Source organism: Neomonachus schauinslandi, chromosome 4 (assembly GCF_002201575.2).
Source record: "Neomonachus schauinslandi chromosome 4, ASM220157v2, whole genome shotgun sequence".
Taxonomy (NCBI): Eukaryota; Metazoa; Chordata; class Mammalia; order Carnivora; family Phocidae; genus Neomonachus; species Neomonachus schauinslandi.
The window spans coordinates 40,398,846-40,425,695 of NC_058406.1; the positions used below are offsets into that span (position 1 = coordinate 40,398,846).

The window sequence follows — 26,850 nt, forward strand, 5'->3', positions numbered from 1 at the left end:
AGGGAGAAGCAGACTCCCTGCTGAGCAGGAAGCCCAATGTGGGACTCGATCCCGGGACTCCAGGATCATGACCTGAGCCGAAGGCAGTCGCTTAACCAACTGAGCCACCCAGGCGCCCCGATATCTGGTACTTTAAATATACATGCAAAAATCTAAAAGATTAGACAAGCTTAATCTTCAGAACATTTCATCTGGAAAACAAAAGATTACATTCAAAAGATAGAATTCTACTGGTCCCTTTTTCCGAAGTTATTTCTTATTCTCTTCAGTAATTTTTCTTATATAAAAGGTAAGGATAAGGAGGTGACATACTCTCCTTCCCATGGATCAATATTAATGGTGGGATTTTGCCTTTGTAAAGCCCTTGGAGTTCTTTTGGAGAAAACCATTAGGTAAAAACAAGGAATTTATTCTAAGAACAGCTGCAGGACTTGTTGAGACATTTGTTTAGTTATCATATCCTGGTCCAGTATCTAAAGATAGAATCATAAAGTAATAACCAAAAAGCCCCTAGGGAACATATAATCCAGACATTTCTTATTTTACAGACTGGGAAAGTGAGGACCACAGTAGATAAAAGACTTGCCAAATCCTTGGTAGAATAAGGATTCTAAGGAATTAAAATTCCTAGTCTGTCTTATCTATGCTCTTCCCAGTACTTCAAAACCTTCCCTACTTCATTTTATTAGGGTTTTTATTATTAGTGATTATTTTCAGGGTCTCTTCTCAAAGTGTCCTTTATTTTCCTGTTAAAATATTTATAGTCAGTAGACTACCATCGTGACGAGCATCAGAATTCTTGTGCTCAAATCAGTTGATTTAAGAGATCTGATTTAGGGTCGCCTGGGTGGCTCAGTCATTGGGCATCTGCCTTTGGCTCGGGTTGTGGTCCCGGGGTCCTGTGATCGAGCCCCACGTCGGTCTCCCTGCTCAGCAGGAAGTCTGCTTCTCCCTCTCCCACTCCCCCTGCTTGTGTTCCCTCTCTCGCTGTGTCATCTCTCTGTCAAATAAATAAATAAAATCTTTAAAAAAAAAAAAGATCCGATTTAGCAATTTTTAATATTTATGCAGAGAGGGGCTTTAAGAAAAAAAAATTTGAGTTAAATGAGAATGCTATAAAAACTTTCCCCTTAACTCAGTTTCCATTGCTAGGGGCTTCTAAATTTTTATGAGTACTTTTGGGGCTCATTCATCAGTAAAGTATTTCTCTTCTAAATCTGTTTCAGTATTTTCTGTTATAAGCCTCCCCAAATATATTTGAAGTTTTCTGGATCAAGGAAAACTCTATAAAGAACTGAAAATTTTATTTCTTGGGTTTTATCTGGTATAGTGTTCTAAATGATCTAAACTTTACTCTGGCAAAGACCTTAGTTTAAAGCTACCCTCCTCCAAGTAAAAAAGCATCAGTAGGGGCGCCTGGGTGGCTCAGTCGTTAAGCGTCTGCCTTCGGCTCAGGTCACGATCCCTGGGTCCTGGGATCAAGCCCCACATCGGGCTCCCTGCCCCGCGGGAAGCCTGCTTCTCCCTCTCCTGCTCCCCCTGCTTGTGTTCCCTCTCTTGCTGTGTCTCTCTCTGTCAAATAAATAAATAAAATCTTTAAAAAAAAAAAAATCAGTAAACTGTGGAGTCTTGTTTTTATTTTTATTTATTTTTAAAGATTTTATTTATTTGACAGAGAGTCAGCGAGAGAGGGAACACACAAGCAGGGGGAGCGGGAGAGGGAGAAGCAGGCTTCCCGCGGAGCAGGGAGTGTGACGTGGGGGTCGATCCAGCACCCCGGGATCGTGACCTGAGCCGAAGGCAGATGCTTAACAACTGAGCCACCCAGGCGCCCCTAGAGTCTTGTTTTTAAAAATGTCCTCATGCTGGTAGAATAAGTTCTTGGCTTGAAATCAGAAAGACCTAGACTTTTTTCTCTCTAAAATTGTAACTACATGTTTGTTTCTTCTAAATCCTCAAAAAGAAAGCTGCCTTCCCTGCATCCCCCAATTAGAAGATACATCTCTTTGCCTTTAGTGACTGTAAAACTAGGTGCCTGTACATTGTGTACACAGTGATAGAAGGTGGCAATAGTATGAGATGGAAAGATAAAATCCTAGTGGTGTAGGTATATTTACCAGTTGTAGTAATGTTTAGTAACACCAAAGTAAGAGAGAGCATTTCTCTCTATCTTCGATAGAGAAACATTATTTGTGGTGAATTGAGAATTAAGGGAATTGAGAAGTTACTATTTTGGATTCCTGAAATTTTCCCACACCATTTTATAATTCTTTGCAGGTTTTCCATTTAGCTTTATCTTTCTATATGACAAATTCTTTGATTTTCCCTCCTTACTATGTTGTTTTTTAAGAAACTCTTAGACTTCTGTATCATAAATGAATTTCATTTCCTCTTTGCATTTTGATCAGCATATCTATATAGCTACCCTCAGGACTTTGCCGTCAGAAATGTGGGCATTTCATACATTTGGGAGCAATGGAAGGGCATTTAATTAAAAATAACTATACTGTGTTTCTTTATCTCAGAGTACTATTAATCCTGTAGATGCAATATATCAACCTAGTCCCTTGGAACCTGTGATCAACACAATGCCTACCCAGACTGTCTTACCTCCAGGTATGATATTTGCAAAAATGTTTCAGATTTATTGATTAGAAGAAACTTAATTTGTGTAGCCATCATAGTAATCTTTAAGGGCTTGTTTTTGGTTTTGTTGTTGTTGTTTTGTTTGTTTTATTTTTAAGATTTTATTTATTTATTTGGCAAAGAGAGTGAGAGAGCACAAGCAGGGGCAGCACAGAGGGAGAGGGAGAAGCAGGCTCCCTACCAAGCAGGTAGCCCAATGTGGGGCTCGATCCTAAGACTTTGGGATCATGACCTGAGCCGAAAGCAGACGCTTAACCAACTGAGGCACCCAGGTGCTCCTGGTTTTGTTTTTTAATAAGTAAAAGGAATCACAAAAAAATGGAACAGCAGAAAATGCACTGGAAAAAGATGATAATATTTTTGGTATTGGGGATTTTTTAATACAATGAAAGAGCTTTTGGTTTTCAAAGTGAGATGGAAGGAAAAGGTTACTGAGAGTTGGATTAACTGGTGGGACAGAATCCTATGACCCTGGATTCATGCTACCAAAGAAAGCTTAATATACATTGACCTACTTGAAGGTAATCCAGGAACTTTCTATTTTGGGGTATTTTTTATAGCTATGAAGAATACAAATGGTTTCTTCTTCATGGTGGACCCTAAGGTAATGGAAGGGAAGGGTGAAATTTGTGATGCCTACAGATTGGAAAGACCTATTTTTAAGTATAGAGTAATCTGTAGGTTTTTTTGTTTTGTTTTTGTTTTGTTTTGTTTTTTAACTAGCAAAGGAAGGTTTAGGGACAACACCCATGTATACGAATTCCTTTTACTTTTTGTTGCATCCAACATTTCTGTTTTCTCGATGACGTAGTTAAGTCAGAAATTGTAACAAAAAAATCCCTTTAAAAATACTTTAAAAAGTATGTGAAATCCTTTTGTGAATTTTGATTCCTTAAGAGAATGAGCTTAGTATCTAGTGGGGCTAAAGAGGAAGTACTACTGTGCCCCGTTTTATTTTTTTTAAGATTTATTTATTTATTGGTGAGAGAGAGTGCACGAGCGCATAAGCAGGGGCAACGGCAGGCAAAGGGAGAAGCAGGCTCCCTGCTGAGCAAGGAGCCCAAAAGGGACTTGATCCCAGGACTCTGGGATCATGACCTGAGCTGAAGGCAGACGCATAATCTACTGAGTCACCCAGGAATCCCTAAAGATTTATTTATTTTAGAGAGAGAGCATGTGTGTGTGCACAAGAGGGAGAGGGGAAGAATCTCAAGGAGACTCCCTGCTGTGCGTAGAGCCCCAGTGCAGGGCTCGATTCCATGACCCTGAGACCAGACCTGAGCCGAAATCAAGAGTGGGACGCTCAACCAACTGAGCCACCCAGACGCCCCATGTTCCCCATTTTAAAATGACTTAGGTGGTTTGATGCTTAGAAAGACTTTATCATCAGAAGTGTTTGCTAGTTTTATAGAGCATTTTTACTGAGGTTTTGGCCTACCTTGACTAGTCTCTTGATGTCCTGCCTGATGTCTTAGTACATTAGTTTAAAGGGGATAGAAGGTCTGGAAGAAGGAGTAGCATGGAACTTGACTTAATGGAAGACAGTTTCAAAAATTACTGATCTTTACTATTTTGAATTCTACACAATTGCAGTTAACACAGTTGTATTTGGCTTTTTTCCTAACTTATTTCATATGTTCAAATCTTCTAGAACCTGCTCAGTTATGTAAGTCAGAGCAGCGTCCATCTTCCCTACCAGTTGGACCTGTATTAGCTACCTTGGGACATCATCAGACTCCAACACCAAATAGTACAGGTACAGATTTATGTAATTTCTTTAATTCTCATAACTCCCCATTAACATTTAAGATTTGTGTTTGATTGCTGATGGGAAAAGGGATGAAATGTGTTATGTATTTGTGTTGAAGATATCATAGTTCTACTGTCATTCTATACATGAAGTGGTTAACTTTGTCATAGAGCCAGAAGCTTTAGTAATAATTCTATATATTTTTAAAGATTTTATTTATTTATTTGACATGGGGTGGGGGGAGAGCAAGCACAGGCAGAGGGAGAAGCAGGCTCCCCGCTGAGCAAGGAGCCTGATGTGGGGCTTCATCCCGGGACTCTGGGATCACAACCCGAGCTGAAGGCAGCTGCTTAACCGACTGAGCCACCCAGGTGCCCCAGTAATAATTACATTTTAAATAAGATAAAATATTGCAGGATTTTGTTTACCTTAAGAAAAGATTTATTTTGAAGATCTGTATTGTCTTTTTAAAGAAATTTGCTGGAGTCAAACTTGCATACTTCTATTATTATTATTTTTAAAGATGTTATTTATTTATTTGACAGAGAGAGACACAGCGAGAGAGGGAACACAAGCAGGGGAATGGGAGAGGGAGAAGCAGGCTTCCCGCTGCGCAGGGAGCCCGATGCGGGGCTCGATCCCAGGACCCTGGGATCATGACCTGAGCCGAAGGCAGACGCTTAACCAACTGAGCCACCCAGGCGCCCCTACTTTTATTATTGTAAAGGAATGAGACAGTACAAAAGTATGGAGAACAAAAGCTGAAAGTTCTCTTTCTTCTTCCCTCTGTCATTTGCATGTGTTTACATGTATTTGTATGCATATATGTACAAATATACTTATGTGTATTTTTTTAATTAAAAACTTTATTTTAAATATTTTTATTTATTTGAGAAAGAGGTGGGGGGAGAGAGAGGGAGGCACAAACGGGGAGGGGCAGAGGGAGAAGCAGACTCTGTAGTGAGCAGGGAAACCCAATGTGGGGCTCGATCCCAGGACCCTGGGATCATGACCTGAGCCAAAAGCAGCCGATTAACCGACTGAGCCACCCAAGCACTCCAGATTTTTTTTTTTTAGTATAGTTAACAATGTTATATTTGTTTCGGGTGACAAGTTTATACATTATGCTATGTCCCCCCAAGTGTGTAGCTACCATCTGTCCTGTTACATCTCTGTTATAATATCATTGACTATATTCCCTATGCTGTGCCTTTTGTTCCTGTGATCTATTCATTCCATAATTGGAATCCTGTATTACCCTCTCCCCTTCACCATTTTGCTCAACCCTCCACCCCTCTCCTGTCTGGCAACCATCATTTTGTTCTCTGTATTGTAGGCCTGATTCTGCTTTTTGTTTATTCATTTGTGGGTTTGTTTTTTAAGATTCCACTATGGTGGAATCATGTGGTATTTGTCTTTCTCAGTTAGGCTTATTTCACTTAGCATAATACCCTCTAGGTTCGTCCATGTTGTCTCAAATGGCACAGTCTCATCCTTTTTATGGCTAATATTCCTGTGTGTGTGTGTGTATGTGTACCACATTTTCTTTTATTATTCACCTGTTGATGGACACTTAGGTTGCTTCCATATCTTGGCTATTGTAAATAATGCTGTAGTAAGCATAGAGGTACGTATATCTTTTTGAATTAGTGTTTCTAACATGTCATTTTGACTTTAGCCATTCTGTCTGGTATAAGGTGCTATCTCATTTGTGGTTTTGATTTGCATTTTGGTGATTCGTGATGTTGAGCAACTCTTCATCTGTCTGTTGGCCATCTGTACTTCTTTGGAAAAATGTTTATTCAGTCCTCTGCTCCTCCCCCCTTTTTTTTCTCTCTCTCTTTTTTTTTTTTTACTAGTCCTCTGCCCCTTTTTAAATCAGATTATTCTTTTGGTATTGAGTTGTATAAGTTCTTTATATATTTTGAATATTAACCCCTCATTGGATATATCATTTGCAAATATTTTCTCCCATTCTCTAGGGTTTTTTTTTTGTTTTGTCAGTAGCTTCCTTCGCTGTGCAAAAGCTTTTTATTTTGATGTAGTCCCAATCATTTATTTTTGCTTTTGTTTGCCTTGCCTCAGGAGACACATCTAGAAAAATGTGCTACAGCCGATGTCAGAGAAGTCCTGCCTGTGCTCTCTTCTAGGATTTTTATGGTTTCAAGTCTCACATTTAGATCTTCAGTCCATTTTTTAGTGTATTTTCGTGTATAGTGTTAGAAAGTGGTCCAGTTTCATTCTTTTACATGCAGCTGTCCAGTTTTCCCATCACCATTTATTGGAGAGACTGTCTTTTCCCCATTGTATATTCTTGCTTCCTTTGTCACAGGTTAAGTGTTCTTGCCTTCTTTGTCATGGATTGACTATATAATCGTGGATTTTTGGGGGGGGGGGTATCTGTTCTGTTCCACTGATCTGTGTGTTTGTTTTTATGGCAGTACCATACTGTTTTGATTTCTACAGCTTTGTAGTATATTTTGAAATCTGGTGTTGTAATACCTTCACTTTATTCTTCTTTCTCAGGACTGCTTTGGGTATTGGGTATTTCTGTGGTTCTGTACAAATTTTAGTACTATTTGTTCCAGTTTTGTGAAAATATATTGTGTATTCTTACTGTTGTTTTAACCTGAATGACATCATGTGTTTCTGTGACTTTCTCTTTTCATTTAACAGAGAATGTTTAGAGAGCTTTCCGTGTTTATACTATTAGGTCTACAATGTTCTTTTTATGGCTACCTGAGCACATATTACCTGTTTTTCTGCTGATGGACATTTAGATTGTTTTCAGGATTTTTCTATTACAAGCAGTACTTCAGTGAAAGTCCTTGTACAGCCACTTTTGGCACATACATTTTTTTAAGGTTAGATTTATCATTCTTTCACATTTTTGTCATTTTACAAGCAAAAAAAGATACTTCGTTTTAATTTGTATTCTCTTTATTTAGACTTACGGTCTTTATTTTTTCTGTAATTTACAAGCATGCTATCAATGTTAGTATTAGATTATTTCTTGTTTTAAAACTGATTAGTTTTACATTGAGATACTTGTTGAACCAAACTCAAAGGAGAACTTCGTGCTTTTGTCCCTGTTATACCTTGGGGAAGTAGGAGGGAAGGCCCTCCTTGTTGCTTCACAGATTTCTTTCCTGGACAGGACTTTTCCTCCTGTCCTGTAATGAAAATTACCTTGTGACTTTAGCCCATTTTAAAATTTGAATTAATAAAGATGTGATGTTGTTACTTTGTTCTTTAATATTTAACAGTATGGTCAGCTGTCTTCTCAATTTTGAAAGAAAGAAAGCAAAAATAGCTCTTATTTGAAGCTCTTGGGAAAATGCTGACAAGTAATTTGAATAATGAGGTTGAAATGTTTGGCTGACTTTTTTCTGTATTTCATTGCTTGTATCACCTTTTGTTCATTTTAAAAACAGTACCTGTGTTTTCTTTTGTTTATTTGTTTTTTAATACGAAAGGATACTCCAGGGGCACTTGGATGGCTCAGTCAGTCAAGCGTCTGACTGTTGATTTCGGCTCAGGTCGTGATCTCAGGGTCTTGAGACAGAGCCCTGCATTGGGCTCATGTGGTCGGTGTGGAGCCTGCTTAAGATTCTCTCTCCCTATCCTTCTGCCTCTCCTTCTTTCTCTCTCTTTCTCTCAAAAAAAAAAAAAAAAAAGAGGAAAAGAAAAAAGAAAGGATACTCTGGTTTCTCTTCAGTTGTATAAATCTTTCACCTGTTACTATAAGAAGGGATTATGTCACAGTTTGGAAACACAGCCAAAATTGTCTATTTGGAGATACATAAAATTAGTTACAAACTTTGAAAAAGTGAGTACTCTTCTTATGTACATTTAGGATAATTATAATAAATAATGTAGGATATAAATTATTTCAGAAGATACTTTAGAAATATAGCATTTTAGAGTAGGTAGATTAAAGAAGTTTTAGAAATGAGATTAACATGATTTAGTCTTGATTTTTTTCAACCTAATTTCTTCTTCTTTAACTCTCTCCCTAATACAAAAAAGAAATAAGGTAACAACTGAGAAAAGCATAATAGTTTGTTCTTACAAAGAAAACTCTGTTCTTTTGTTTGCAATTCCCAAACTCATTTTCTTCTTGGACACATTTTTAATTGTGTGATCATCTGGAGTGTTTGCATGTTAATCATTTTTAATTCCTGGTTGGTTTGGGGGCTTTTTTTTTTTTTTAATTATTATTATTACCTATTTCAGTAAGAGAAACTCTCTTTCCCATCTTACTGCCACTATTGCGGCGGGGGGGGGGGGGGGGAAAATTTTTTTTTTTTGCTAAGATGAACTATTTTTGGAATTTCCACAGTAAGATTACCTTTTTTGGTGGCAAACTTTTCTGTTATGTTTTTAAAAAATCTTTGTGAACGTGGCAACTAAATGTGGCAGGTGAATGTGCTTCTTCTCTAACTATTGAACCATAGACACAAGAATGGGGTAAAGGTCCATGGGTGACTCTGGATTCATTTTTGTTGCTGCTGTTTCTCAACTTCCAGAACTGTGGCCTTGGCTTTTAGATTGCCAGCATTGACTTAATTAAATTTAATCTCTGCCAGGCATCTGTAGCAGTTTGGCATAAATTGCCTGAGAGCTTGTAGGTAGATGCTCTGTAAACACTTACTGAATCAATCTCAGTAGTCCTCCATTATTTGATACTTTTATTGTTTTGTTACTAGACAATGAATGATGATCACAGAGATTAGATAATAGTTTTTCTGTGGATCTCTCTTAATTTCCATTTCCTTAGACTGCTTAGGTATAGAAAGATGTTCTTTCTAGTCCTTTCCTTTTCCATATTCTTCCCATAGTAGATCTCTGTTTTTCTCTGCCCCTGACCCCCAGGCACCTGACTTTGACTTAGGTGGAAAAGAAGTAAGGAGTTTGGATGGCGAGTGCTAGGGCTTTGTGTGGTGCTTTTGTGTTTTATGTGACATAATGACTAATGTGAATGTGATATCCTGGACGATATTTTAACTTTCATGTGGTCTTTGATATTCTTTCCATTATGCATTCTTATTGTGTCACTACTGCATTTTTTAAATATCTGGATCTGCAGTATAAAATAGGAGCCCTGGCTTTCCACTGGTGGTGTATCTGTTGTGGGACTTCTGGCCCCAGAACTCACACACTGTGTTTACAATCGAAAGAGCTCCCTTTCTATTTATAGATAATTATAAATGGGAACATAGCTGTTTTTCATTTAAAAGTCTGTGTCCCATTCTATAACGTGATTTGCCTTTTTCTTTCTCTACTTTAAGTGTTGATTTTCTTTACAAAGAGTGTACCAACTTAACTTTTCTTAATTTTAGAAAAGTCTGTTTTGACTCCATCTCCCTAATTTTTTTTCCCTCTATTACCAACATTGTCTCCTAATTTAAAATGTTTTCATTTCCTAGGCAGTGGGCACTCACCACCTAGTAGCAGTTTGACTTCTCCAAGCCATGTCAACTTGTCTCCAAATACTGTCCCTGAGTTCTCTTATTCTAGCAGTGAAGACGAATTCTATGATGCTGATGAATTCCATCAAAGTGGCTCATCCCCAAAGCGCTTAATAGAGTAAGTAAATAAACTATGTATTTAAATGACTCTTTTGATTTTAAAAATTAATTTGGTTTTGAGACTGGTGTGATTGACGGACTCCCTTATAATAAAGCTTCTTATTGATTGGCTTATTGAGCAAAGCGAGTTCTGTGAGAATGTTGATTTTACTTTTGACTTAATTCAAATGGAATAAATTAGCATTAGCTAAAGTAATATGCCAGTATTAATTGAACTCCTGGTATTATTTCCATAGCTCCAACATTAGGAGAGGGGCAAATGAGAGTGAGAAAGCTAGGAAGTATTATACAAATAAGAGGGCACCGTTACTTGTTTTATATTAGAGTAGACATACTCAACACCTATAAGCCAGGCACTATACTAGTGGAGGAATGATCCAGAGGTGAAAAAAGACCCAGTTCCTGCCTTCAGGGAACTTGCTGTTTGTTGGGAGAACAGACAGACATAATCCAATGGGATATATGCTAAGCACAGAAAGCCATGAGAGCATTTTGAGGTCCTTAGAAGTGAGGGAAGAATTTACAGAGGAGGGATGAGGTGTGATCCTAAGGTAAGAATGTGAGTAGGGAGAAGGGACATGGCAGTAAGAAGGGGAAAATGGAAATGTTTTCTTGGAGATAGAACCCTATTAAGGCAGTCCTATAGACAAAGGAAGGGGAGTTGGGTTTCTTTGGGGGAGCTGTAAGTTGTTGAGTTTGTAGTGTAAGTTGTTTAAAAAAAAAAAGATACAGAAGGGGTTGACAAGGGCCAGGTCGTCTAAGACTCCTTTAGCCTTTTATGAATTTTGGACATTTTCTCACAAAAAATAGTAGTTGCTGGTCAGGTCTGCATTTTAGAAAAATAGACTTGCCTAGATTGTGTATAGAATTGAATGAAGTGGGGCTGCATTACAGGTAGGGAGATCAGTCTAAACCGGGTAGTAAATTGAGAAATGTTGATAGCCTTAGGTAAGGTAATAGCATGGGAATGAGGGAAGCATGTGGATTCCAGAGATACTAATAAGCAGGAAGATTTCGATAGATATTGATGATAGATTTTCCCTCATTAGAAAATATTTGACCTGTTTTATACCATTGAAAAAGCTAGGTATGTTCCATTGCACAGACAAAGCTTTATATGTGTAAAGTCATTTACCTGATAGCTGATAAGCAAAATACACCCTACTGGTATATAGGTTGCTATGGTTTAGACTTTGGATTTTGGAATCTCAGAAAGAATAGGTTCTAAATCTGGTTTGCTTCAAAGGTATGTGATCTTGGGGTGCCTGGCTGGCTCAGTCGGCAGAGCATGCAATTCTTGGTCCTTGGGACTCTGAGTTCCAGCCCCACATTGGATGTAGAGATTACTTACAACAACAACAACAACAAAAAAAAGCAGGGGTGCCTGGGTGGCTCAGTCAGTTAAGCGGCTGCCTTCGGCTCAGGTCATGATCCCGAGGTCCTTGGATCGAGCCCCACGTTGGGCTCCCTGATCAGCGGGGAGCCCGCTTCTTCCTCTCCCTCTACTGCTCCCCCTGCTTGTGTGCACTGGCTCTCTGTCAAATAAATAAAATCTTTTTTTTTTTTTAAAGATTTTTATTTATTTATTTGACAGAGAGAGAGAGCACAAGCAGGGGGAACAGCAGAGGGAGAGGGAGAAGCAGACTCCCTGCCGAACAAGGAGCCCGATGCGGGGCTCCATCCCAGGACCCTGGGATCATGACCTGAGCCGAAGGCAGACGCTTAACGACTGAGCCACCCAGGTGCCCCTCAAATAAATAAATGAAATCTATAAAAAAACAACAAAGGTGTGTGATCTTGGTCAAGTTATTTAACCTATGTAATCCTCAGTTTCCTCATTTGTAGAATGAAGATAAATAACTTAAACTTCAAAGGGTCATTGTGAACATTTTAATGAGAATAGTGTCAGTCAGGTGCTTAATATTAAGTATCTGGCACGTAATAAGCACTCATATAGAAAGCAAATTAATATTTATTCATTTTAATGTTACTTATGTTTGTTGTAGATATACTTGGCTTAGTTTTTGTTGGGCATTTATTCCAGCTCGCTGCTTTCTCAGGAGTTGGTACTATTGTTACAGCTTGGGGTTTGCTTTGTAGGACAGTGCAGATTTGGAAATGATTATATGTGAATTTGTAAGCCCAGTACATCAGCCACCTAGTCCTTAGACCACATATCTTGGTTTCTTTTAATGAAAAATACTGTGTAGGACTCTAGTGAAAACTAGAGTACAGTATTCCTATATAATTGGATCATAACTGCTCAAAATCTCAAAATTTGTAAGGAAAATAATGGACTGGTTCAGGAAGTTTTGTGTCTTAGTGGATCAAATTCAGTTTTTGAATGTGGGAAGAAGTGAAATATCTGTGATACAGGTGTGATACAGTGACTATTTAAAGACATGAGACTAAAGGAAGGGAGGTTTGAACCCACAACTCAAGACCAGCTTAGCAGAAAGGCTTGGTTTAGCATCGTGGTTTCTTAATGATGTATGTGGGGAAATAAATTATTGAGAAACCATTATTAGCAGTTTGCTAATAGGAATTCACTTTAATTTTGAAAATTGTTTTTTTATGATAGTGGGATTAAAAGGAAGTAGGCATTTGGAAGAAAATTCCAAGGTAAAGCTTATTATTGATTTTTTTGATGTTTCCAAGCAGGTTTTCTTTAAACAGAATTAAGAACAGTACTTCTATCAATCATTAGGTGTTAACGCTAAACAAAGTACAATTGAATATCAAAACAGATTCATCTGTCCTCCAGAAGCATATAACCATATTCAGGAAAGCTTGTAGTATCTGAGTCTGGCCTCAGTTTCAAGGGGTTCTCCTGAAATTTTTATGAAATAGAAAATTTTAAAATACTTAGTTGTTATACATGTAATGGGCATGTCTACAAAGTCACTGCTAGGCTCATAGGCTTTTCTCTTTTCTCCTTCTTATAAGCTTCCTTCTGTGTTACTCTCCTGGTACCCATCCCATGACAAATACACAGTTGATGAACCTCCCATTTGAAGAGGTCCAGAGTTACATTCTGTGTCCTGCTAACCACTGGATTTCTTTTCTCCCTCAATTCTAGGATCTCCTTGGTGCCCTAATCTGGATACCCAAACTGGTTGGGACTGCAGATGTTTTAGTTGACCAGCAGAGTGTTTGTTAACTTTTGGGTAATGGGGGATATTTTGTTTTTTTTAAAACAGGGCTTTAAATCCCTTCAAATTGAGTATGTTGGTCCCAGGTCTATATTCCTTATAATCTAGCCTAGTTCACGTATTTATGTTCTCTGCCTGACTTTGGTAGGCATTGAGCCTGTGACACCTGCTGGTTATCAGCTGCTACTACTTCTTTTCTAACTCTCGGGTCAAGTTTCTACTGTTTTTCTGTCTCTGAAGGAAGAGAGCTTGAAAGGTTTTTTTTTTTTTTTTAAAGATCTTATTTATCTTTTGCCAGAGAGAGAGACAGCGAGAGAGGGAACACAAGCAGGGGGAGTGGGAGAGGGAGAAGCAGGCTTCCCGCTGAGCAGGGAGCCCGATGCGGGGCTCTATCCCAGGACCCTGAGATCATGACCTGAGCCGAAGGCAGATGCTTAATGACTGAGCCACCCAGGCGCCCTGAGAACTTGAAAGCCTAAGTGTTTTCATTGTTCACTTTCTGAAGACCTGTAGTAATGATAGCTTCTATGTGAACTATGTTATTGAGCAGTATGGTTGTACACAATTATAAACTAGATGAAAGTCCACATTGGAAAGAACATGTGCTTTGGAGCCAGACATGCATTTGAAATGGCTCCACTGCTTACCTCAGGTGACCTCAGGCCAGTCACCTGAACTTCTGAGCTGAGCATCCATGTGTGAGGAGAATAATCATATCTACCTTATAGGGTTGTTATGGAGGTTAAATTGTTACGGAGATAAAAACTGTATTTGGCACGTACCTAGGTACTCAATAAGACTTTGGATTCTGTTACTATAATTCAGTTCAGCACTTCACATTTTTTGGTTTAGTTTATGATATTATGATTACATACTATACAAGTTAGCCCATTGCAGATAAACCTTTCCTGTATGCATATCATTTTTGTCGATGTTGCTGTTAGTTTTTAACTACATTCTTTAAATTCTTTGTCCTGATTGAGGTAAATTATGAAATGGATAAATGAGAATTCATCCCCTTTTTCATTTTGAGCTTTATTGAGCATTTCATTTGGCCCAGACATGGCTTCTAACCTGAGTAAAAATGAAAAGCACAGTGTAGATCTGACCTTTGGAATTGCATCTAAAATAAGATACATGTTTTAAAGGATTTGGGGGTTTTGATCAATTGATTTAAAAGATTGACTCTGTTTGATGATGTATCAAAGAGCCACAAAACATTTTGAAAATAACTTTCATGCAGCTCTTTTATTTAATGATAATTTGACGTCTCTTACCTAGGTCTTTTACTCATATTTTCCATTGGCTCTCAAAACTGGTGAGGTAGACATTACTTACAGTACCTTGTGATGTATACTACTAAATTATCAAATAAGCAATATTTAGTTACCTAAGAGTTTTTGAAAAATAGATCAAAAGAAGGTAAGTAATCAGGACAAACTGTGTTTAAATTAGAATAAACATTGATCTAATATTTTAATATTAGAATATCCTAATATTCTAATATAGGCAGAGCATAGAGGATTTTTTGGGTAGTGAAACTATTCTCTACAATACTACAATGGTGGATTTGTCAAAGTTCATAGAATGTCCACTACCAAGAGTGAACCCTAATGTAAATTGTGGACTTTGAGTCCGAGAATGATGAGCCGATGTAGGTTCATGAATTGTTAAAAGTGTACCACTCTGGTGTAGAATGGTAATGATATGGGAAGGAGGTTGTGCATGTATGGGGAAAGGGGTATATGAGAATTTCTGTACTTTCTACTCAGTTTTGCTGTGAAAAACTCTAAAAAATAAAGTTTATTATTGAAAGAATTAAAAGAAGGGGCACCTGGGTGGCTCAGTCATTAGGCGTCTGCCTTCGGCTTGGGTTGTGATCCCAGCATCCTGGGATTGAGTCCCGCGTTGGGTTCCCTGATCACCGGGGAGCCTGCTTCTCTCTCTCCAACTCCCCCCTGCTTGTGTTCCCTCTCTCGCTGTCTCTGTCAAATAAATAGATAAAATCTTAAAAAACAAAAATGGCCATGGGGCCCTGGGTGGCTCAGTCGTTAAGCATCTGCCTTCGGCTCAGGTCCTGATCCCAGGGTCCTGGGATGGAGCCCCGTGTCAGGCTCCCTGCTCTGTGGGGAGCCTGCTTCTCCCTCTCCCACTCCCCCATGCTGTGTTCCTTCTCTCACTGTGTCTCTCTCCATCAAATAAGTAAAATCTTTTTTTTTTTAATTTTATTTATTTATTTGACAGAGAGAGAGGGCACAAGCAGGGGAAGTGGCAGGCAGAGGGAGAAGCAGGCTTCCCGCTGAGCAGGGAGCCCGAAGCGGGGCTTGATCCCAGGACCCTGGGATCACGACCTGAGCCAAAGGCAGCCGCTTAATTGGCTGAGCCACCCAGGCGCCCCTAAATAAGTAAAGTCTTAAAAAAAAAAAAATGCTTTTTTATTTTGTAATTTCAAATACAGTTTTTAAATGACTGGGAGGAATGTTAAATACCACTGTGGGCTTTTATCAAGGGATCTTAAAAATATAGACACAACGTCTTCTGAGATTAAGTAATAGACTTGGCAATTTTTGAGGTTCTAGAAATTGTTGCAGAGAATTATAACATGTAATTTTATGCAAAGTAACGAGACAAGAAAATGAACTCTAGTTTTAAACTTAGATGCAGAAGCAAAACTCTTACTAATTTTTGATGACCTTTCAGCATGGCTTGGTTGAGCATACACTATGCAAAAAGCACGAGACAAGAAGCCTAGTCATCACACTTTACAGTTTACAATCTCAGAATGAGGGTGACAGGGAGTTGGAAAGTGTGTGTGTGTGTGTGTGTGTGTGTGTGTGTATGTGTCCAGTTCACTGTAAGTCTAGCGTGTTTCTGTTATCTACCTACCTATATTGGTTTCAGGTAGCTTTAAAGGTTAATGTCTTACTATGACTGAATTGCTTTCTTAAGGTTTAAAAAGGTGATTACTGATGGGGTTTTTTTTGGTTTTTTGTTTTTTTTTTTTTTTTTTTTAGTTCCTCTGGATCTGCCTCAGTCTTGACACACAGCAGCTCAGGAAATAGTCTGAAGCGCCCAGATACCACAGAGTCACTTAATTCTTCCATGTCCAATGGAACAAGTGATGCTGGTAAGTGACCTTGGAGAATTTAACTCTTTTTCTTAAAAACGTTTGTTTGAAAAAAAGATTTTTAACACTGGTAGCATCCACAGATTGGCCCAATTTAACACAGTCTAAGCAGATCTGTTTTATTTTAGACCTTTTCGACTCACATGATGATAGAGATGATGAAGGGGAGGCAGGGTCGGTGGAAGAGCACAAAAGCGTTATCATGCATCTCTTGTCACAGGTTAGGCTTGGAATGGATCTTACTAAGGTAAGAACTAAATTTGGCATTTGCTGTAAGTCTTAATGTGTACATGTGGATTCTCAGTGATTGTATAGTGAATGTGGCTTGCAGATGTAACATAATGACATAACTTCTGTTTATGCTTTTGTCTTGTGGTTTAATATATATGTAGATGAGTAAACTGAGAATTTGTATAAATGGATGAAATATGTAAAGCTAGAATTCATAGAAACAGTATATGTGGAAAATACGAATTAGGTTTGGATTTTATTGGGGGCAAACAAGGAACAGTGTTGAGCTTGATTAGTAGTTTGGATAAAACCTAAAGCAATGTAGTATGCCCAGAATCAAAATGAGCAGAGTTCTGGGGCACCTGGGTGGCTCAGTCGTTAAGCATCTGCCTTCAGCTCAGGTCATGTTCCCAAGGTCCTGGGATCGAGCCCCAAGTCGGGCTCCCTGCTCCGTGGGAAGCCTGCTTCTCCCTCTCCCACTCCCCCTGCTGGTGTTCCCTCTCTCGCTGTATCTCTCTCTGTCAAATAAATAAATAAATAAATCTTTAAAAAAAAAAATGAGCAGAGTTCTGATCTTGGGTTTAGAGGACCTGTGTTTGCATCCTGCCTCTGCTATCACCAAACCATGTGACCTTGAGTAGGTCCCTTCCTCTGTGATCTTTATGTTTCTCATGTAAGATGGACATACAGTGGCCACTTCACAGGGTTGTTAAGGACTGGAACAGGTAGTAAATGGGAAATTGTATGACACACATTGAGCCACACAATTATTGTATTGTATTGAATTTGAATTTAAACTTGGTTCTCTAAACAGAATGCCCTGTTAAGTTAGGAGACTAGCACGTATGGGTGCCTATTGTACATCCCTACCACTGTGCTGGAAGCCTCATCCTTGCACTTAATTCTCACCACAGCTCTGCAGAGGTGTTATTGTTAAGATTTAATGGATGAAGAAACTAAAACTCATGTAGAGGCTTAGTAACTTGGCTGAGTCCTAGTAAGTGGCAAAACTGAGATTCTGATATGATCTGTGATTTCAAATTCTGCGATCTTTTTACTGCCGCCTCTCGTCTTAAAGACTTGAGCTGCAGTAAACTTTCATCTTGGTTAGATTATTATTATTCTCTCTGGCTTTAGAAAGTTAATAAAATTTAGGATTCTCACTTTTGTTACAACCAAATCAACTCCAGTGCTATATACTCTTTGACACCAGTCAGCTTCATTTTGATTTTGGATTTAGAGGCTATTGAGGAAAAAACTAATCCATAATCTTTCTAATAAGTGTCTATAATAAAACCCTTTACCTCAGATCTAAGTGAGAACAGAAACACAAGGCTAGCATATATTTGTGTAATCCAACATACTTGCCAGAAATGTTCTAGGTTTGTCCCAGAACTTTTTCAGTGATAGAGCAGAATTGTCACTTCAGATTTGTGAGTTAGAGCTTAATTTTAGATGTTAACATCTGAATATTTCTTTTCTATATCTTCCACCATGATCGGTTTTGGTCTTCAGTAATGGAAGACTCATCAGAAGATAACTTGAACAATACCAGGTTTATTAGCTCATATAATGAGAAGGCTAGAAGTAGAGTAGTGCTAGGACTGATTAATTCAATCAGTTGTGTGTGAGAAAGAAGCTAGATTCCTTCAGTCTCTCTGTTCGTCCATCCTTAGCATGTTGACTTGCATACTCAGGCTTGTCTCCTTGTCATTGCAAAATGGGTGTCATACTTCCAGTCAGCCCATCCTTAGGCAAATAATGTCAAGAGACAGAAAAATAATTTCTTTTCATGGATTTTTTATTGTTGTTGTTATTAGGGAAGGATGTTCTCCTGAAGTGGCCCCTCAGACTTTTTTTTTTTTTTTTTTTTAATTTTTTTTTTTTTTTTGACAGCACAAGCAGGCAGGGAGGGAGAGAAGCAGGCTCCCCGCTGAGCAGGGAGCTGGACTCGTGGCTTGATCCCAGGAACCTGGGACCATGACCTGAGCCAAAGGCAGACACTTAACCAACTGAGCCACCCAGACGCCCCGGTCCCTCAGACTTCCAACTGAATCTTGTTGCCAGAGTTATGCGTGTGTCGGCGCCTAAGCCAGTCACTAGCAAGGGAGGTTAAATGATAGGTATAGATTAATCCACATTCACCCCTTGAGATCTGGAAGGACCCTGTGACTCTCATGGCAGCCTAGAGCCTGAGCCTGAACTGGATCAGAATTCTGTTACTAAGGATGAAGCCAGGGATATGCATAGGCAACCAAAAGTGTCTGCCACAATCAAGTTTGTAAACCTTGCCTCACATAATTTTCTCTGCCAGATAATCTGTATTTGGTCCATAGCCACTATAAGCTTGTTATATTATGAAAGATATATAAGTTTTTTTTTTTTACCAAAAATGTTAAAAATGAGTTATTTTAGAAATCTTTACTGGCATAAACAAATGGCTGTGATTGCCAACAGATTCTGAAATCTTGATGCCTTTATGCATTGCAGAATATTACAGTAATACCATAATTATTTTTATTAAGTTCAGTTGAATGATGTAGTGTTCAGTGATTCATTAGTTGCATATAACACCCAGTGCTCATCACATGTGCCCTCCTTAATACCCATCATCTGGTCACCCCATCCCTCCACCCCACCTCCCTTCTGTAACCTTCAGTTTGTTTCCCAGAGTCCAGAGTCTCTCATGGTTTGTCTCCCTCTCTGATTTCTTCCCATTCAGTTTTCCCTCCCTTCCCCTGTGGTCCTCTGCGCTATTCCTTATGTTCCACATATGAGTGAAACCATATGATAATTGTCTTTCTCTGCTTGACAGTGCCATAAATTTTTATCTCATTCTCCTATTTATAAAATGGATTTTCTCACTTCAGATACTTACTAAAGTTTTTTCCCAAGTACTTTGTAGTGTTTGCAAATACTATAAAGTCACATCCCATTTACCTCAGTTGGTCTTCAGATAGTTCTAAGATATAAGTAGGGCATGTAATTAGACTCCTTTTACACAAACTTAGGGAAGTCAAGTTAATTTTCCAGGGCTTCCTTACACCTAAGTGGCAGCAAAGTAAGTACTTGAACCCAGGTCGAAGACAAGCTAGCCCTGTTCCAGTTACTTGACATAATGGCATGTATCAGTATAGTGCTAAAAACATTGAAGATGATCTGTTGAATGAGAGTTCTCAAGAAAACATTTTATGTAGGGAGAAAAAAAAATTTTTTTTTTTTTAATTATTATCAAATTTTGGTTTTTGGCTCTTTCTTCTTTTTGAGTTGTCTGTTCAGTTCTTTTGTCCATTTTTCTGCTGGTAATAGTAATCTTTTTCTTGTAAGAGCTATTTATATATTAAAAGTATTTACTTCTGGGGTGCCTCGGTGGCTCAGCTCTTGATTTCGGCTCAGGTCATGATCTCAGGGTCATGAGATTGAGTCCTGTTTCTGGCTGTGTGCCATGGGTGGAACCTGCTTGGGATTGTCTCTCCCCCTCTCTCAAAAAAAAAAAGTACCCCTGTTTTGTTATTCAGCATTCTTACTTGGCGGTTTTTAATTTCTGTGTTCTTCAAGAGTGATAAGTTGGTTGCACCAAGTCAGCACATAAGCTTACCTACCAGTCTAACCATATTTAGATTATGAACATACATAGGAAGGAAATATACATAGGAAACTGTTTACTTAAAATGTAAACTCTGGAGTCTGATTATAAACATTCTAAATGTTAGAGCCATAATGTCCTTTTCTAAGCTGTGTTCTATCAGTCTCTTATATAATCTTTATATACCCAGCCACAGTGGTCAACTGGTTAATCCCTGTCACACATATTTCCTGTCTCTGTCTTTTTTTTTCCCCTACCATGTCCATGTCTTGTTCTTCTGTTTTCTCCTGTATTACAGTCGTACTCCTATCTAAGGCTTTTGTCTAGTGCCATGTCAGTGAATCATTTCCCAGCTCTGCCCTCATTCTGGTCCCCCAGCAGAACATGATCTTTCCCTCTCCTGAACTTCGAACATCTCTTGTATATTTGTCACATTCCACCTAAAATTTATTTATTTTTTTTGAAGATTTATTTCTTTAGAGAGAGGGTATGTGAACGTGCTGAGCGGGGGTGAAGCATAGAAAGGGACGGAAAGGGAAAGGGGAAGAATCTCAAGCAGACTCCGTGCTGAGCGTGGAACCTGATGCAGGGCTTGATCCCACAACCGTGAGATCATGACCTGAGCCGAAACCAAGGGTCGGGCACTTAACTGACTGAGCCACCCAGGCACTCCCAATATTCCACCTAAAATTTAAATACTGGTAGTATTCTCTCATTCTTACCTTTGCCTTCTCCACAGCATTTAACACAGGATGTTGAATAGAGTAGATACACAGTCATTACTAAATTTAAGGGAATTTTTGTTTACTGTGGTGCTCCATAATGAATAATTTATAATCTGATAGATATTTCAAAAACAATGCTTACATTTCCTAATGAAATTCTTCTCTTTTTAATTGGTTGTTCCTAATCTTTCTCATTCCTTCTTTCCATATTCCAGTTTCCTATTTTTTTCTCCTCTGCCACATTCCTAGCCTGTCAGCATTTTTCTTCATGGGCTCAGCCCCATTGTAGAAAGAGTTCATTGGTTCCCATCTTTATTCTCTTATTTATTCCTTTAATGCTCACTTAAAAATTTCTTGCTGTGTAATAGTAGTCATGAATGCAAGTGTACGTGTGGTCCTTCCATTATTTGAGAACACAGATGCATAAGTAGATAAATTGCCTAATACAACTAATGATCATAGAGAAGCAGCATTAGAAAGTACACAGACCCCTCAGTGTCAGACCCAGTTTGAATTCCACATCAGTATGGAGCAGTGAAAAAATTTCTCTCTCTTTGAGCTTCATTTGTCTTGACTGTAAAACAGGGATAATAATTTCTTCAGAACAGGATTGTTGTACAGTTTAGAGTAATATAATGTGTGTGTCATGCCCCAGCAGGTATTAGGCATCAGAGGTAGCTACTGAGTGTAGTTTGTCATTGTTATTCTGATTCAGGAGCTTTAGGGAGATTGCACAGAGGAAGTGACAATCTGAACATTCAAAATCTGTTCTTTGTTTCCCATCTACTGGGCAGGTTAATGGGCATATCTGAATCAGAATAGTTTGGGAAGTAGGTATCAGAAGCATGCCTGGGCAGTACGTGGTGGGTATTACCATGATTGGAATGAGATTTTTTGGTTTTGGGGGTTTTTTTGTTTTTGTTTTTTTAAAGCAATTCAGCAATCTGTTTATCTCTAGTGGAATTTGATCCTGAAGGGTCAAATGTGTATGTTTTTCAGGTAGTTCTTCCAACATTCATTCTTGAAAGAAGATCTCTTTTAGAAATGTATGCAGACTTTTTTGCACATCCGGACCTGTTTGTGAGGTATTTGACTGAACACCGTAGTTTCCAATTTTTAAAATGTTACTCAGTAACTTTCTGTTTGTACAGGATAGATGGATTCCTTTTTTCCTTTTTACCTTTCAGACATTTCTGAGAAAAGGCATTATTTTGTTTATATTAGATGCCTGTTTGCTTAGATTATATGGTGGTGATGTTGTCAGGCAATCAAGTTAGACGCTAAAAAATCTTGAGAGCCCATTAATAGGTAGCCAGTATTTATAGAGCCAAGGCTGGAGCTTATTTGATGCAGGGATTGGTAATCACTGCTTTTACTATATCCTGACGAAATTCAGTTATCTGAATTTAGCAATCCTTTCTAAAGCACCTGGTGTTTGCCAGGAAAGAAAAAGTCAGTGTCTGCCCTTGAGGAGCTTACAGTCTAGTGCCCAGATTACAGACTGACTCATAACTTTTAAATATTAGCTTGCAATAGTAGATATATGTGCAAAGGGGAAAGTAAAGTTGGCACTGATTTACAACGAGGCGAGTTCACATTGCTTTTCAGTGGGAGCAGGAAATTTTTCTTTATAGCTGGGTGTTATAATCCATCTTCTCTGATTGCATTGCTTGGCCTTGGACCGTGGTTTACTGGAGCCAGATACATTTCACTTTGAGGTTTCATGATGGGTGGACACATTGGCTGACACTGGTATACATTTGACCCTCGAACAATGTGGGGCTTTGGGATGCTTACCTCCCATGTAGTCAAAAATCTGTACTTTTGACTCCCCAAAAACATCACTAATAATAGCCTGCTAGAAGCCTTGCTGATAACACAAACAATATTAACATATTCTTGTATGTTACATGTGTTATATGTTGTATTCTTACAATAAAGTAAGCTAGAGAAAACATTAAAATCATAAGGAAAAATACATTCACAGTGCTTTACTGTATTTTATCAAAAAGTATCCACATGTAAGAGGAACCACATAGTTTAAACCCGTGTTATTCAAGGGTTAACTGTATACATTTATCAAATTCATCGACCCAAACACTTAAGACTAATGTGTTTAATCATTTATGTTATATCTCAGTTTTAAAATCTCTTGGTCCTGGGTCCTCTCTCCCTGGCTTACGGTGGACCATGCCAAGGAGTGCAGCATCAGCGTGTGTCCTGTCAGAAAGCAAGACATTAAATTTTGTCTTTCTGCCTTGCAGCATTAGTGACCAGAAGGATGCCAGAGATCGAATGGTTCAGGTTGTGAAATGGTACCTCTCTGCCTTTCACGCAGGAAGGAAAGGATCGGTTGCCAAAAAGCCATACAACCCCATTTTAGGGGAAATCTTCCAGTGTCACTGGACATTGCCAAATGATACTGAAGAGAACGCAGTGAGTTCTTTACTGATGTTTTTAGTGATCTTAAATTGCATACTGATTCATTTTATTTGGGGGCAGATAATAATGGTAAAGATAGTAATCAAAAGATGGTCAGCACCCACAGAAGAACAGTGTTGTTGGGTCAGCATACTCCAGATATAGTGAGCAGGGAAGGAGTGGCATGAGATGAGATTCAGAGATCAGGTAATGCATGGCCTTGTGGGCCATAATAGTAACTTTGTGGCTTATCAAGATTGCATTTTTGTTTTAAAAAGATCACTGTAATGATTTTATGAAAAATAAATCAGAAAGGGGCAAAAATAGAAGCAAGGAGACCACTGAGGAAGTTTTGGCATTATTCCAGAGAGACATGGTTGATTCAAGCTATACTGTGGAGGTGGTACTTATAGGTGGACTGGGGAGGTAAAAGAAAGGCGACAGAGATGAACGCTGCATGTGGGCTTCAGCAATTGGTTGATGCCATTTACAGAAAAGGAAAAAAATTAGATTTGGGGAAGGAAAAATCAAGAACTCTAATTTGAAATATAAAGTATGAGTTATACATGTAAATGGAGTTGCCAAGTAGGGAGTCAGAATTTTAAGAGTCTGGAGTTAAAGGGAGAGGTTTAGGATAGAAATGGGGCTTTTAGAGATTTTAATATATTTAGATGGCATTTATCGGAATTAGGTGAACTTACCTAGTAAGACAGCATAGCTAGAAAAGAGTAGATATCCAGACCTGAATCCCCAGGGCCCCAACATCTAGAGATTGGTTTGAGAAAGATGACCGAGAAGAAAGACTCAAGCAGATGTAAAGAGGCCCTAGCCCACAGTGCCTGGCACATAATAGCCTCTGAGCACACCATGAAATCTCCGTCTCTCCCCCTTTCCATGTAATTCATTACATGTGGTCCTTACTGAAGACAGAGGCAGTGTAATGTGTCTGTTCTTACTCATTTGGCGGACATTGATAAGTGACTGTCGTCTGTGCCACGCCTGGCTCTGGGTCAGGCAACTGATGCTTGCCTTCAAGGATGTCTTAGGGAGGTCTAGTCAAGGGAGACGGACACAAAGCTGTAATTCTAGTAGTGAAATTAAGTGCCATAATAAAAGTATGTATAAGGTGGTTTGGGTGTGTGGAGGAGAGAACAGTTAACCACCTTGGGAGGCAGAGACTCCAATTGTTAGATTATCCACAGTGTCACTTGTGTTTGCACATCAAAAGAAAATGTTATATTTGCTTACAGGAGCTAGTTTCAGAAGGACCAGTTCCCTGGGTTTCCAAAAACTGTGTGACATTCGTGGCTGAACAGGTTTCCCATCATCCACCCAGTAAGTTACAGAGCTCCTTTGCACCATCCATTCTCAAACTCTTCTGTCTAAAGAGGGTCGTTAAAAGCTCCATAGCTGGGGCACCTGGGTGGCTCAGTTGGTAGAGCACGCAACTCTTGATCTCAGGGTTGGGCATGGACCTACTTTAAAAAAACAATAAAAAAACAAAAGCTCCATAGCTGATTTCACTATAGTATTGGTTTTATGGCTGCCTCTGTCTTTCTAACCTTATGAAGATTGGTTCCTCCTACCTGTCTCTTTCTTGTGTAAGTGCCAAAGATTCTATTCATTCCACTGATTGTGTAAAAAGCAGGGATGTGGGAAACTAACTTGTCATCCTTCTAAAGTCATCTTATACATAATGAGCTGTGCTAAAGACTCCAGCAATTTTGAGAGTTTATATAAATAAGATGTAGTCTCTACACAGTATATTCCTGACATAGTGGAGAGAATGCATATCCTTAATGTCTTATTTGCTCAATGTTAAGACTGGAAATACTGGATGGGCCCAGGTTGGGGCTGGGGCAAGAACATGCTTGCTGACCAGAAGATTTTAAGCCTCCAGGATTGCTACAGCCTCATGGTTCAGGGAAGTTCCTGCCTGTGTGGCCCTAAGTGGTGCTTGCATTGGGAGAAACAGTATAAAAGGCAGTTACGTACTTCCTGGCCTCATTTGAGGCTGTTCTTTGAGGGACACAAGGATTTTCCCCATGACGCCTGTTCTTTCTCCAGGTTGAGTTGGAGTGGTGACTCTAGCTATGTACTGCACTAATTGAAAATTTCTGTTCAGTTTCAGCCTTTTATGCTGAGTGTTTTAACAAGAAGATACAATTCAATGCTCATATCTGGACCAAGTCAAAATTCCTTGGCATGTCGATTGGGGTGCACAACATCGGGCAGGGTAAGTCTCTGGGCATGGGGTAGACTAGAGTGTTAATAGAATTTTATTCTAATATGTGCTGGACCCTTGTCTAGTGAGGGGAAATGGCACCAAGAAAGCCAGACTGGATGTCATTGTTTGCATATAAGCATGTGTATTGGGGATGAGAACAGAGGTGGGAGGGTGCAAGATTGATTTTCCTTAAATTGAATGGAGTATCCTGGAGTATCCATCAATCAGACGATAAAGTCTTCTGGCCAGTTGACACTGCTCATCAGAGATTCTATCCCTTCTCTCTACAGGCTGCGTCTCATGTCTAGATTATGATGAACATTATATTCTCACATTCCCCAATGGTTATGGAAGGCAAGTAGAGCTGTGTCCATTTCCTCTGATCAGCTGGCAGCAGAGCCTGCTGTTCCTTAAGCTACACCCCTCCTTTCTGTCCTCTGAACTGTCAGCCTTACCTGCACTTTTTTTTTTTTGCAGGTCTATCCTCACAGTGCCCTGGGTGGAACTAGGCGGAGAATGCAACATCAATTGTTCCAAAACTGGCTATAGTGCAAATATCGTCTTCCACACTAAACCTTTCTATGGGGGCAAGAAGCACAGAATTACTGCTGAGATTTTGTAGGTATTTTGTTTTTCTGCTTCAGTTCTCTTTTGCTTCTCTGAAATACTTTTGTCTTGAACTGTAACTTTTATTAGGAATTGACTGTTTTAATGGTTTTGTTTGTAAACTTGTTTCACATCCTGTATGTTCTGTTTCTTCCTAAAATCCCATATCAGAAGGAGACCTAAAATCTGGGTTCAGAACAGAAGTCAGTCAGTCATTGATTGATGGGAGTTCCTTCCTAGGAGCCTGAGAGGAGTCTTCCCAGATCGCCCAGCTAATGCAGATCATGGATTCCTGACTCAGTTGAAGCCTGGGCTAGTCTGTACAGTAGACACTATGATGATTCCCACTGTAATGTCTCCCAAATCCTCAGTCCTTTTTTCTATGCCTTTGCTAGGGAAAAACAGTAACCATCACATCTTGGCTTGGTTTCGTCTAGAGTCAGATGAAGACAACTGTGCTTTCTCAGTAACAGTCAGTTGGGTGGATTCAGAATCCGCCTGGAAGAGGAAAATCTGCAGGACTTTTGTCTTTCCTGAGAGGCCTTGTTGAGAACAGTGTTACAGATGGAAGATACATGACTGATTAACCAGTTTTCCAGGGAAATAATTGGGATGACATAATTAGCATCCAAAAAAATCTTGAGCGGGAAGGACCATGAACACATGATGAAGTTTACTAAAGATCAGTGTAAAATCTAAAAAATTACTGCAGGGGCGCCTGGGTGGCTCAGTTGGTTAAGCGACTGCCTTCGGCTCAGGTCATGATCCTGGAGTCCCTGGATCGAGTC

The 26,850-nt window shown here is 39.1% G+C and overlaps 1 protein-coding gene across 5 annotated transcripts in view; it reads left to right on the forward strand.

Annotated features, from left to right (window-relative positions):
• Window positions 1–26,850, forward strand: part of OSBPL9 (oxysterol binding protein like 9) — a 170,518-nt gene that overhangs the window by 137,159 nt on the left and 6,509 nt on the right. For all 5 annotated transcript variants that reach the window (XM_021684302.1, XM_044914509.1, XM_044914510.1 and 2 more), the window contains 11 exons: window positions 2,526–2,616; window positions 4,298–4,402; window positions 9,826–9,985; window positions 16,154–16,266; window positions 16,395–16,513; window positions 21,808–21,893; window positions 23,073–23,244; window positions 24,480–24,564; window positions 25,355–25,465; window positions 25,747–25,810; window positions 25,934–26,074. In XM_021684302.1, the coding sequence (XP_021539977.1) occupies window positions 2,526–2,616; window positions 4,298–4,402; window positions 9,826–9,985; window positions 16,154–16,266; window positions 16,395–16,513; window positions 21,808–21,893; window positions 23,073–23,244; window positions 24,480–24,564; window positions 25,355–25,465; window positions 25,747–25,810; window positions 25,934–26,074 (1,247 nt within the window). The remainder of the gene's footprint in view (window positions 1–2,525; window positions 2,617–4,297; window positions 4,403–9,825; window positions 9,986–16,153; window positions 16,267–16,394; window positions 16,514–21,807; window positions 21,894–23,072; window positions 23,245–24,479; window positions 24,565–25,354; window positions 25,466–25,746; window positions 25,811–25,933; window positions 26,075–26,850) is intronic.